Here is a 14,286-nt window from a genome sequence, read left to right as displayed (position 1 = left end):
TTGCTAAGTATCTAGTTCGTTTCAGTTGTTCAGTCAATTACTCTACTGAGTGGTCAGATACATCATGCCCTCCCATGCAGTACTGAAACTATGCATGAAGCATTGCAGATGCTCCATCTCATAACTGGAAGCAGGGTAGGAATGGGCATTAGTTATTATAAATTTCTTAAAATTTAGTTTTTGGAAATTTCTAATTAATAAGACAATTCTAAGGAAATACATTAAAGGAACCAGCCAAGACATCACTCGTGTCAAACTGCTTTATTACATCTTAAATAACAGTACATTTTAATATAGTATCTATCTTGCATCCAGCTTTCTTGTAGTACACCGACTTTAAAATTAAATACAAAAGGCAAAAGGAAAGTATGAGGAAAGACCTACAGAATTAATGGAGAGTTGCCTATTCAGGCCTACGCACAATTACAGCACATCTGTACAATTTTGCAGGGATAGAATGGAAAAGCTACTAAATGCTAGTAAAGAGCACTTCTGTTTACAGTAAAGTATGGCTGCAGAAACCTCTGCCCGTCAATTACTCAGAAAGCCAGAAACCTGTCCCTTACAAAATGATTCTAACATTAAGCTTTCTACAAATTTTGATTTTTATTGGATAAACAGGATGGTTTGTTTGAGAATCATTTGTAAAGATCGTTTAAACGGGTCAAGTTTGTTGTGACGGCGCTACTCGAAAAAAGTGCATAGCCTTTTATTCTTCATTATGCAGAGTAGCCATGATTACAATGGTTACAATTTAACAGGTGTCGTAAAAGAATATCTATTGACTTAATTCCACTGTTTGCAATTCTACAGCATGCTTCTATAAGAGTAAACCCATGGTAAAAGGAAAAACAAAAAAACTCCCAAAAAAATTTAACTTAGAAATTTCAAGATTATTTTCAACATTGAACTTACATCATTTGATACACACATTGACCAAATCCAAGCACAGGACATCTGCAGCTGCTAAAAGCAGGAATCTCCAGTAAGCACAGGCTGAATGGGCCCTGAGCAACTTTACCAAGAAACCAGTCAGCTTAAAATTTATTGGGGAGTTTTCATTTTTCTATGTTACCCACTAAAGTGTAGAGGGGTGAAAAAAAATTACATTTTAAAAACAAGCATTCATTACTATGACTGTGTGTCTTAGTTAGTTTAGTTTCAACATATTTCATTCGCAATATTTGTGCAACGAAAGGTCCATGACACAGGACATGACCAAAAAAGAGCTTGATACCAATTTACAGTCACTGACAAACCAGAATGATGCTGCTCAAGGACTCCCTTGTTTTCCAGAAAATTTCATACTTAAATTCCTTAGCTAAAAACAACTTAAAAATTGAGATGCGTGTTAAAACATAGTTTTTAAACCTTTAACTGGCAGCAAACCCGCATGGTTCTAAAACTTTAAACTACTGAGAAAATTAGCGATTTATTCATGATTACCAAGTTTTCTTTTAAAGTTGTATTTTGCAGGATAATAGTGTTTTCAAGACAAAACAAAATAATGGTCCCAAAATGAATGCGCAATCTCATTTTTATACCACAGAATCTTCCATTTAAAGTTGTCTAACTTTGTGCTCTTCATCATAGCAAAGGTTAAAAGTACATTTTGCCCTTTGAAGTTGGGGGTGTCCAAGTCAGTATCAGTGGATCGGATATGCAACGTAATTGAATGTGGAATGATCTTCCAGTCACCTCGGAGTTCGTCTGCAATCTAGAAAGAAAACAATTCATAATGACTCCGGTACTGTACCTCAATATCAATAGTCAATAGTCGTTTATTTGTCACATACACATAAATGTGTAGTGAAATGAAACATTACCCGCAGTTGAAACACTAAGACCAATAAGAATAATCAATAAAAATGCAATAACACATACAAGCATACACTAACACCAAACAAAAGAAACATCCATCACAGTGAGTCTCCTCCAGTCCCTTCTCACTGTGATGGAAGGCCAAAATGTCTTTTCTCTTCCCTGCCGTCTTCTCCCGAGGTCAGGCTGTTGAACTTGCCACGTCGGGGCTCCCGACATTGGAGCGCCGCGCCGGACGGTGAAAGGTCCACAGCCTATTCCAGGCCGCGCCGGACAGTGAAAGGTCCGCGGCGGGCCGACTCAAGCCCCGTGATTCGGGGCGGGCGAACACGCTGCCTCTGCCGCTGCAGGAGCTCCCGATGTCGGCCCCCACCCAGGGGCCTGTGGGCTTCTGACGTCCACGCGGCCCGCGCCGGAGCCTCCGGAGACGAGTCGCAGCCGCTCCCGCAGCATCCGCAGGCAGCCAGCGCCGCAGGTGGTGAGTCCGGGCCGTGGGCTCTGCGAACCAGAGCCCCAGGTGGTCCTAGGTGCATGGCCGGTGGTAGGCCGCAACGGGAACGGAGACACGACACAGAAACGAAGGTCGTGTCTCCGTTCGGGAGAGAGAATTTTTTACAGTTCCCGTTCCCTCCCACCCCCTCCCCTCTCCCCCCCCCACATAACATACAAACACTACACCATATTAAAACTACAATTCATACAAAAACAACAAAAAACACAAAAGACAGACGGACTGCAGGCAAGCCGCAGCTGCTTATGGTGAAATTGGAAACATACATACAACTTAACTTTCCACGCCATGACACTTGGTATTGTTATCTATGATGCTTTATTAAATGATTACATCACTGAGACTCCCATATGAAGCCAGTAGGTTCATGTATTGGAACTATATAGAAATGCCACCTAATTTTCTACTAATGCACCATATAACAGGGCAAGTTCTTCACCTGAAGGAATCTTGCTTGTGGCTTGCACTGGATGAATGTTGATAATGCTTCATATCAGAAGTTCTAAGTTAATTTATCAATATTGCTAAAAAAACTCGCAAGCAACTGAAAAAGTTACATTTGAAAACATCTTTGTACAGATCTAGTTTGCAGAGACATTGTGGGACATGGTCTTTCTTTTACTAAAACAATGGCAGCTGGTGATTCCCAAAATATCCAGTTGAACAAGAGGGTTGATAAAGCTAGAATGGAGGACGTATCAATCTTGACATTAAAAGTTGTACACCAACTCAGGATCTGGTTGTCAAGTGGAAAATGCTCACTTTCCATTTACACTGATTTAAATTGTATTAGAAATGTGCACTTTTAAAAATAAACTTTTCTACATGGCATTCTATTTATTCAACCTGGCAGCTTCCACCCTTGAAAAAGAGAGATTTTTTATCTTGCCAACACTGCAATTAAGCTCACTTGCATGCAAATATCCCTTACCCCAAGCTAAGTGCCAATAAAACAAGTACCCACCCAGTTCATCTCTCATGTTGTAAATGTATATTTTCAGCAACTTGATCAGCTTGCTTTATGAGCATCGGATTTGGAGTATACCTAGCCACTCAATCTGGCCCAGCCTAACACTGAATTAAACATTTGAAATGTCAGGCATTTATCCCTGAAACTGCAGGAAACCTTTCATGTAATTTGTTCCTTTCTCTCCACATTCCCAAAGAGTCACCCTTCAAAACACAGATTTTCAGAGACCTGTAGTAATACTGGAAGATTGTTTATTATTCCACATTTAAAACATACATATAAAAAACATATAAAATTCTTAAGAGATTGGACAGGGTAGATGTGGGAAAAAGTTGGGGAGTCCAGAACCAGGGGTCAGTGTAAGAATAAGGGGTAGGCCATTTAGGACTGAGATGAGAAAAAACTTTTTCACCCAGAGAGTTGTGAATCTGTGGAATTTTCTGCCACAGATGGCAGTGGAGGCCAATTCACTGAATGTTTTCATGGGATATGGGGGAGAAAGCAGTAACGGGGTACTGATTTTGGATGATCAGCCATGACCATATTGAATGGCTCGTAGGGCCAAATGGCCTACTCCTGCACCTATTTTCTATGTTTCTATTTGTGCCACCTGGCTCAACAGGTTTTTCTTCTTGCAAAACTATTATCACAAAATAACCAAGGACATCCAGTACATTTTTTAAGATTGTTACAAAATAGAATTCCAAGAAATGGAGGCTAACATAAAAGATGTCACCGACAAATGGGGATACTTTCCCTAGAACTCCATAGATGACCAACTGATGAGCGACCAATTACTTGTAAAAGAAATGCCGCCAACATATAAATTATTTAAACAGTGTGTGGACTAGGCTTACATTCAACATAACTCTTAACCCAGTGCAGGATAAAACCAAATTTTCAATGTGAGACGCAAAGACACTCGTTTCATTTTCGTGCATTAAAGTCACAAGCTCGATTGAAAGCAATGATTTGCTTTTATACTAGATTTTCACTAAAGCAAGCACAGCAAAAGAAACAAGTCTGAAAAACAATGACAAAAATGCTAGTTAAAAGTACAACAGGCCAACAAACCTACAGGTTTAGTTCCAGATCTTCAGAAAACTATCCCACGATCCTGTTGCCACTGCCATGCCATCATCAGTCACACCCAGGCAGCTCACACGGTTATCATGGCCCGCCAGAACTCCTGAAACACAAGGCCAAAAGTTGTAACACTACAGCTTGTGCATGATGATTGAGAGGGAACCAACAGTAAATGGAATTCTGAAAATTATTCTCGTCAGTTATCAAATGATCAAGGCTAATATGAATAAAGTATTATGAAGTTTAAATTTATCTTTGATATTTAATAAAACCATGTGGTGCTATCATGTCAAATACTCATTGCTAACATTTCAATACTATTTGCAGAAACAATGTAAAGAATCTCTCCAGGGAATAGAAGAGTATTACATTTAGAACTACTAGCAAAGAGAATATTTTCATAATGGAAGGATATAATGACGAAATTCGTATGAAACAAATACCAGCACGATCAGCTTTCAGGGTATCCCAGACATTGCAATTGAAGTCATCATAGCCAGCGAGCAGGAGACGACCACTCTTAGAGAATGCCACAGATGTAATGCCACAAATGATGTTGTCATGCGAATACACCATCAACTCCTGATCAGCACGCAGGTCAAACAGCCTGCAGGTGGCATCATCCGAGCCAGTCGCAAATGCATTTCCATTGGGGAAGAACTGGAATTAGGAAGAGACTTGCATTTATATCACACCACTTACAAGCTTATCCTACATTTTTTAAGTCAATAAAGTCTTTCTGAACTGTAGTCATGAATGAAATGTAAATTTATAGCGACCTTCTCAAAGCAGTCTGATATCTGAATGATACTGACAATAATAAATCTTCTGCTTCATAGGTTCGTATATATCCAGCGGTTTAACATTCAAAAGACTGACATTAAACTGGCAAATGGCCAGACATTGAAAAGCTACCCGGTTTTCCATCAGTATCTATCTGATTCTCTTGGATTTTTGGACTCCTATCCTCTCCAACTGCTCCATTGATGCTATTTAGAAGGACCTTACCGCTGCCTTAGAAAAATTAAACTACTTAAAAGGAGCAAATTTGGGGATTTAGCCGACGACTGGCCAACAAACTGGTGAATTAAGAAACTTCTCAAGGAAAGTGACTGAAGTTGGAGCAAATTTTGAATGTTGAGATGAAGATTGAGGGGAAAATTTATTCTGCTTTTCAGGCACAATGTGCAATTAAATCTGAAAGCTATATTCAAGCAACCTGAAAGAGCATGAATCTTTTGGTAATCTCCACACAATTGTAAAAGTTGATGGCAAAGCAGCACAAGAAAAAACTTCCAAGATCTGTCCCAATTCAGTCTGAACCCCACACGTTTTTTTGCAGAGGTAGATTTCTTTGCAAAACAAACATTGCACTTCATTGCAATTACTGCCTATTTCAGTGAGAAATTTTGCAATTATAGCCATATAAAAATGTATTTATTTGAACCAAGAAAACCTGGGACAGTCTTGCGGCAGCTTTACTTTTTAAAATCTTATTTTATGCCATTTTTAAATGAAAATTTTACAAAACTAATTGTCTCATGGTGAAAGGTGAACAGTATCTCAACCATACATGTATGCACTAAAGAAAAAGTTAAACTTACACAAATGGCATTTATATCAGACTCATGTCCAGTGAAGGTCTGTCGGCACATGCCTTCTCGAATGTCCCAAAGTTTGCCTGAGGCATCACAAGCACCGGAGACAAAAAGCCTTGTATCAGGGGCAAGAGAAAGGCTCATGACATCACCAGTGTGGCCAGTAAATGTGGTTGTTTGCTGCCCAGTTTCAATATCCCAAAGAGCACTGGTGATAGAAGGTGGGAGGAAAGACTTCGGATTAATCGACAAAAGTATAACATGAGCAATTGATGAGCATATCAACAACCCCACTTTTAATAAATACACACACACACACATATATATATGTATGCAAATTAAAATAATATTTCAATAATGAAACGTTTTACTATATATTTAATTTGAGAAATCAGAACATCAAGGTGTGCTTAAATCTGCACGGATCTGAAATTCCAGTATTGCTTTTAGATAATCAGATTATGAAGGCTGTCAAACTCAAATATGAATTTTGCAACATGACTAAAAGAACAGTCAATTGGAGTGGAGGTCATGCGGGCTAAGGAAATAAGGGAGATGATAATGATGTCTTAGAACATATCGACATTAGAAAAGGAGGATCTGGTAGTATTAAGGCATATTAAGGTCGACAAATCCCTTGGGTCTGACCCAGTGTACTCTATGACATTGTGAGAAGCCACGAAAAAAAATTGCACAGATATTTGACCAATTTGTTGTTGATGAGACCACGTTGTGTCCTGTTCCAGTTGCACAGCTATAGGAAGGATGTCGTTGATCTGGAAAGGGTGCAGAAGAGATTCAGGAGGATGTAGCGACTGAAGGGCTTGAGTTATAAGGAGAGATGGAATAGTCTTAGATTCATCCCAGGAGCGTAGAAGTTTGAGGGGTGCCCTTAGAGGTATATGAAATCACGAGGCAGCGAATAAGATAGCTGGTTACAGTCTTTTTCAGAGCAGGGGAGTCTAAAACTAGAGGGTTCAGATTTAAGGCCAGAGGGAAAGATTTAAATGGGAAGGCACAAATGTTTCACGGGGGGGGGGGGGGGGGAGGCATATGGATCAAGCAGCCAAAGGAAGTGGTGGAGGCAGATATAATTACAATGTTTAAAAATCAGTTGAACCGAACGGAGAGAAAAGGTTGTGGGGTATATGCGCAAATCTCAGGCAAATGACACTAACTCAGGAAGATTTGATTGAAAACCTGTTTTTATGCAGTGTAACTATGACTATTTAGTGAGCCATTTAGTCCCTTGAGCCAAATAGTCACTCACTAAAATTGCAGTGGAACTGTTTCTTCAGGAATTGTTTTCCCTCATCTTTTTTTACTTTTTAAGAACACTTTTCAATGCCCTTTCAAAGCAGACAAAATGCACATGGCATTGGATATGCTTAAACTTTCAAATGTTGCTGCGCAATTCTGAATAAGTAAGGCGGCCATTTGACAAGGTAAACAAAAGATGGATCTGTTCAGCAGAATTATCAATGTGGTTTCAATACTAACCAGGTGGTATCTCCTGAACTGGTTATAATTTGGTTATCATCCAGGAAACGGCAACAGGACAGGTAACCTGTAAGTAGCAACAGTTAAAGTGGTAATCAATAAAATGAAAAGGATACACAAAAATGCCAAAGGTTGCATTTATCTTTAATAATCTTGCTTCTGTAGACTTTAACTCAGGTTTACAATAATTTGGCAATATGCATATATAGATGCTCCCCGCCTTATGATTCTTTGACTTATGATATTTCGACTTTGCGATGGTGCAAACGGCAGCGACCCGTAGCTCGCTTCCGGCCATGTGATCACGTGTATTCAATGCATTTCGACTTACGATATTTTCGGTTTCCGGTGGGTTTCTCGGAACGTAACCCCAACATAAGTTGAGGAGTATCTGTACATTTTCAATGAACCTCTCAAGCTATCAACATTTCCAGCTGTATGGTTTCAGTCATTTGGAGGGGATGGAGTGAGAAAGATTTCAAGAGAATGGGGACAAAACCAGCCTTTAAATTTGCTTAAAACCAGCCATTAAATTTCCTTGCACTCTTTATTACCACCCTTTCTTTCAGTCTTCCTATAGAACCCTGGTTCCACACTATATTTGTGCCCGCTTTACAATTTAAATAGACAAATTCAGCCGCTCTAGTAAGATATTTTACTTTCCTTTGTAAAGTTGCCGTTCAGTATTGCAACACCAGATTAACCGAATGGAACAGAAAATTGTAAATGACAACAGTAAATAAAGAAAGCATGAGGCACATAGACCATCAGCCACTGCATGGAAAGATAGACTGTTGTGTGTAGTCTAGAGCCCATCACATAGGACCATCTTTTTTTTATTCTGATGGACTTGCCTTTCATTGATTTGTTGAATGTTGAAGAGTAACAAGATGATGGCATAGAAACCCATTCCAGAAGGAATAAGGTGCTTTGTTTTGGAATAGCTTCCAGCTTATTTAAACATTTTTGTAGAGTTGCAGAACTTTAATTACAGGAAATAGCAGAATTACACACAGAACATTGCCACTCTGGTCCCAACCTGACGTAAGAAACAAGCAAAGGTAAAGTAGTTATAACGGGATTGCTTACCTGTATGCCCAGCCAGCTCACGGCTGACACGGACATTTCCTTCACGGGTTTTCAGGTTGTAGATGGAACAGATGTTATCCAAACCACCACAAGCAACATAGTTACCGGAAGGTGCATATGCACATGTCATGACCCAGGAAGATCGCAGAGGTATGGCATGGACCTAATTCACAAACAGAAGAGTCAGCTTGAACTAAGGCACACTATTAAAGAGACACTGGCTTTTGAAGGTTCAGTATTAGTGGGATTGCATTAAAGAGAAAGCAAAAGGAGATTCGAGCTTCCAGAACAGTATCTGCTACCCTGCTCCAACAGAAAATATGAATATATTTTTCAGGATTTGTTTTGCACTACATAAGGAAACTAAGATGCAAAATAGATCAGAAAAGGTATCAAAAGGTAAAGATGCTGAAAATTTCAAGTTAAAAATGAAAATGTTAGACAGAAATTGTAGGTCAAGCAGCACCTGCAGAGCGAGAAACAGAACATTTAAAATTAATGACCTCTCTCATCCAGTTTCTATCGCCACAGGTGCTACCTAATCTGTTCAGTATTTCTAGCTTTATTTTAGGTCGGATAAGTTAGTTTTGATTAAAAGCTGGGAAGACCAATGACAGGACTCAAACATAGGACTAGTTTTATATTAAACTTTAACAAGTTTCCCCCCAGAATTTTATAGGTTAAACGCCAACATGTCTACAAGGACCTATATCAACAACTTTTAAAATCAATTGAAGTGCCTCATTGAAGTCATTGTGTGAACACCAGGTATCTCAACCAACATGCCTAGTGTACCCATTTTAATTAATGGAATCTTTCTCATTTGGGACAAATACTTAAAAAGAAACAGCAGTCAACAAACAAGCCACCTACATAAATAACACCTTTAAGGAAAACACCCTGGTTTATATCGATACATTTATGGATTAAAACTATTTTTGGAAACGTGTCCACTCCGTTAACAACCCTGGGGCACTGAAAAGGAATGGGCAATTGTGTCAATGTCCATACAGAGGATGGGGAATGAAAAAAACAACAATACTGGAAGAGTTGCAAGAATAATGAGCACTGATTTGGAAAGTTACAATACACTTAGACTGGACGAGGAAAGGTAGTTCAGAGTTAGAAGTGTCATAGATAATTACTGCTTTTAAAAAAGTGTATCAAAAAAGCACTATATCAAATGAAAAAAAATTCTTATTATAGAATAAGAGACAATAAGGGGAAGCAAGAGGTGATAACCTAGCCTGATCTCATTAATCGTAATCATAATGAATTAATTAGCCAAGTATGTTTTGCAACGTACGAATTTGATTTTGCCGCAGTCATACCAAAAAAAGCAACAAGACACGCAACTACATAAAAATGTAAATCATCAGTGTCAATTTGTTTGCTGATAAGGATCAAATCTAATGTTCTGTTTTTATGATTTACTTATACCAAGGCGATTCTTTTTCCACCTGACAGTCACCAGAGATCACTTTAAGTTGTTTAATAATTCAAAGACATAAAAGACTGGAGCTAAACAAAATTAGTACCCAAAGTTTGAGGTGCATATTTTGAAAGCCTATATATAAAATCACAAGTGTAGCTGTGGAAACTTTAAAGCAAATTAAATTTAAAATTTCAGATCGAACTCACCTTGTTTGTGGTGTAGCTATCCCAAATGATCAATTTCCCATCCTGGGAGGCACTGACAAGCAGTCTGCAGGGGCAAAAAAAACAAAAAAAAACAGCTGAAGCCACTTTCAGAATCCAAACACGATTGTTTAATCATGTTCTAAAATTCCGTTTTTTTTACACTTCATGTATATCCAATCATTCAATTAATAAGGCAAATCACATGAATCATATCTTGTGTTACTTTATTTAGGTTAGAGCGTTACAACACAAATTGACCCACATGAATTTTCTTCATTACCAAGGGCAAAAAATGCTCAAAATGGAATCTGTTGAATAACTAAATTTTAAATATTTTCCTTTAGCATTGCAAATTTATCTTTGGAATTGCAGGTTCAGTGAACGAGGATCTATGTGATTCAACACTAAAAGATTTCAATACCAAACTCGTGGAATTACAATTTAAAAGACTTGTTAAAAAAAAAAATTCTTATTAAATACTACTTGAACATAAACACTAAATATTGCTAGAAATGTTCGTTTAATAACAATATACTAGGTGCAATTAGACAGCTTGAATTTGGTACATTATTGCACATGGCACTCGGACAGCAGTACAATTTACTAATGTCGCTGAATAATACTAATCACATTCTTATTCTAATGTTATCACAGTAGAGAAAATTAAGAACTTTCTTAGCAGTAAATAATTCCCACATGTGCAACTGTTCACCAGAGATCTTCTCTTGTGCGTCATTAATTATCAAGGGTTTAATAATTTGTTATAAAAGCAAAGGTCTGTAACGCATAACCAAAACAAATTTTATTCTTTGTAGGCTTTAAAAAAAATCTTATTGCTCATTTTCATTTTGTTTAGGGGAAAACTTGTCCAGTTCTGGAAACTTTAAAGGTTATTTGAAATCAATTATAAATACCTATAAGACAGATTAACAATTATTATCTAATTTGGCTTCCTGCATTTCACTACTATTATGACATGACAAAATTTAAGCTTTAACTGCAATGCGTCAGAGTTTTAAAAAAAACATTTAAATTATACAAAATTTTGTATTCATTTAACAATACATTGGCTGAGCGTGCATTTCTGTAAGAGATTAAACTGTCAAACACTGTGCCTCAATACATACAAAACACCTGATTTACAAAAAGCATGTCATGTGTTATTTTCATGATACAAAGCCGTAAACAATTAGAATTGGTAAACAGCAAATCACCCTAGTGCAAGAGGCCTATGCTGAGTAAGCAAGCAATGGAATGTTTATTAAAAATTATTCAAAAGGAACTGATGTATTCATGATTTTTTTGGAAACATCCCCTTTTCTGCAACTGAAAATTAGCAGCCATTGATAGATCTAAGCCAAATTACATCTATTCTGCACTATAAAGGTATGGCTTATAACTTTGTTTGCTATTTTAAATTTTGCAGAAATGCTGGGTCATAATGGTTATTTCCAGATGAATAATCCCATTCCCTGATGAGTTCTCAGGTGCATGTGCATCTTATCACACAGCAGTTAGATTTCCCCAATGGACCAATCTACACCTGCCTCAGTTTAATTAGCTGCCAATTTAGTTTGTGCATTTACACATTTGTAATTTAAATAAATCTGGATGTTTTAACCCTTCTTTACGTGAAAGATAAACTTTCAGAGCTGTAGCATCTTTCATGATATCAGGTCATTGAGAAATTTATAGTCCGCAATTCACTACTCAAGCATGGGCATTGTTGTCACGTATGAAACAGTGCTTCTCAGCATGGCTGGCCACAGCACTTGAATGCAAGGTTTGTACATGCTAAACATCCTATTTCAAAGCAATGTAAAGCAAGGAAAGCTCACTTTACATTGATATTCATAAAAAATAAGAGATGTAAAAACTATGCTCAAAGCTAGTCTGGATGGTAGAGGTATTGATAAAAAGACATAAGGAGTTGCTGTAAAATGATGAGCTTCAGAGCACAACCTGCAAGTGTGTGAATCATGATTTGACCAAGTTGTAATCATCAAAAAAGCTCTGCCATCTCTCAATCAAGTTGTCCCTGAAGCTGATGGGCAACCAGATTACAAGATCCACAGATAGGGTGGATGGTCAAAAATCTTTTCCGCCCATGGTAGGCATAGCAAAACGGAGGTTTATGATGAGGGAGTTTTGGGCAATTCTCTTTTGCACAGAGTAATTGATAGCTGAAAAGCCACCAGAGATGACAGTAGAAGATATAACCACTACATTTAAGAATCCACATTTGCACACACTTCCATAAGGAATGAAAGGATATGGTCCAGTTGCACACAAATGAGATCAGTGAAGATGGACAACGTTTAGCATGGAGGTGGTGGACTAAAAGGCTCATTTATGTGCTGTACGATTACAACTCAATGTGATGAAGAGATTCTGTGTATGACCGCATAAATTGTGTTAAGAATAAAATGCTTCCAATGTCATAATACGACAAACCAAATTAAATTCTAACATGTTATCATGCAGCATTAGAAGTAAACTTGTTATTTAAGCTTTGGCTTCATTTACCATCTCCCATTTCAGCAAATCCGGTTTGAGGGTATGGATTACTACAATGGGTACAAGTATGAATGCAACCAAACAAGTTTCACGTGAAAAATAATTATTACATTGATCTTATCAACTGGATTTTCCCATCATTGCTATGCTTGCAATGCATACAGAAATTTTGTGGTTTAACCATTTTGAAGTAGTTGTTTCATTCTTGAAGAAAGGGATTGTACAAAACTAAGTTTTGTCTCTTCTAAATCAATCATTTCAAACCTTGGTGGCGTTGCATTACGAATTATATGATTAACAATTCATGTGTTTTTGCAACAAAAAAAACCCACGTCATTGTTGATGTTGTGCACTGGATTCCCTCCAGTCATTAGGTAATGAAGAGACCTTTTGGGAATATATCACCTGCAACAAAATTCCATAAAAAAATTGCTGTGCCAATGACTAGACTACCTCTCCCCTAATTGACTTATTTTATGCAACACTGCTGTTCTACGTGGTCAATATTCATTTGAATCAATATTAACACTTAGAAAACAATGAATGAAATACATACCTGGAGTCAGTACCCCAGTGCATTGCATAGATTTTAGCAAGGTGGCCTCGTAGTGTTCGCCTAGTACGCATCTGAATTCGACCCACAGGATCAATGTTGGCTGTGATCTACAAAGGAACAGCAATTACAATTACCTTTGATCAGCCAACCGTTATCAATTATTTCTCGATTTATCAGCCATCCCAATACACAACAATCCATAAACATCCAGTCCCGGGCTTCAATTGCCCTCAACGCCTCTCTCCTCAGGTCATTGGGTTCACCCTGTTCTCGGTGCCCTCTCTCCCCTCAGGTCACCGGGTTCACCCTTTCTGTGACCCCCTCTCTCTCTCCTCCTGCTGTTTCTCCAGGGGCTTAGCGCCTCTCTCCTCAGGTCACTGGGATCACCCTGCCCTCAGTGCCCTCTCCTCGGGACAGCGGGCTCGCCTTGCTCTCGGCACCTTTCCCCCTCCTCCGGGCACCGGATTCACTCCGCCCTTGGCGCCTCTCTCTCCCTCCACAAGACATCGGGCTTATGTTGCATTTGGCGCCTTTCTCTCTGCTCGGGTTACCGGGTTCACCCTGGCCGTGACGGTTCTCTCCCCGGGTCACCGCGTTCGCCGTCTTTCTTTCTCTCTCTCTCTCTCTCTCTCTCTCTCTCTCTCTCTCTCTTCAGGTCACCAGGCTCATACCGCTCTCGGCGCCCCTCTATCTCCCCCCTCCCGGGTTGCCCGCTCTCTCAGGCCCTGTCCCCGGGTTGAGGTTTGGACGCAACGGGTAATTCAGCAGTAACAAATCTATTTTTATATTTATATTTATATCTATAACTAAAACTCTCATCTTGTATGTATGTATGTTGTTCCCGAAATACAGCCAAAACGGTACACGGTAGTGCAACAATTTTAGGGGCACCTTACTCACCACTGGCCTGCGGTGTGCAGTAGCAAGTTTTGTTCAAATTGTTGTTATATTTTAAATTATTCACTTTTTAAACTTTACCGGGAGCCACACCTGCGCA

The 14,286-nt window shown here is 38.7% G+C and overlaps 1 protein-coding gene across 5 annotated transcripts in view; it reads right to left on the bottom strand.

The window, feature by feature from the left end:
• Positions 1 to 246: 246 nt before the first annotated feature.
• Positions 247 to 14,286, bottom strand: part of LOC144608108 (guanine nucleotide-binding protein G(I)/G(S)/G(T) subunit beta-1) — a 59,796-nt gene continuing 45,756 nt past the window's right edge. For 4 of the 5 annotated variants that reach the window (XM_078425442.1, XM_078425441.1, XM_078425443.1 and 1 more), the window contains exons 4-11: positions 13,290 to 13,396; positions 10,217 to 10,280; positions 8,576 to 8,738; positions 7,487 to 7,553; positions 5,993 to 6,194; positions 4,832 to 5,048; positions 4,381 to 4,491; positions 247 to 1,717 (exon numbers count right to left, since the gene is read on the bottom strand). In XM_078425442.1, the coding sequence (XP_078281568.1) occupies positions 4,385 to 4,491; positions 4,832 to 5,048; positions 5,993 to 6,194; positions 7,487 to 7,553; positions 8,576 to 8,738; positions 10,217 to 10,280; positions 13,290 to 13,396 (927 nt within the window). In that variant the 3' untranslated portion in view covers positions 247 to 1,717; positions 4,381 to 4,384. Of the gene's footprint in view, positions 1,718 to 4,376; positions 4,492 to 4,831; positions 5,049 to 5,992; positions 6,195 to 7,486; positions 7,554 to 8,575; positions 8,739 to 10,216; positions 10,281 to 13,289; positions 13,397 to 14,286 lie in introns of all 5 variants that reach the window. The other variant, XM_078425446.1, reaches the window with a different exon arrangement.

This window comes from Rhinoraja longicauda, chromosome 30 (genome assembly GCF_053455715.1).
Source record: "Rhinoraja longicauda isolate Sanriku21f chromosome 30, sRhiLon1.1, whole genome shotgun sequence".
NCBI lineage: Eukaryota > Metazoa > Chordata > Chondrichthyes > Rajiformes > Arhynchobatidae > Rhinoraja > Rhinoraja longicauda.
The sequence above is the reverse complement of the archived record's forward strand: the minus strand, read 5'-3'. Positions and strand labels throughout refer to the sequence as shown.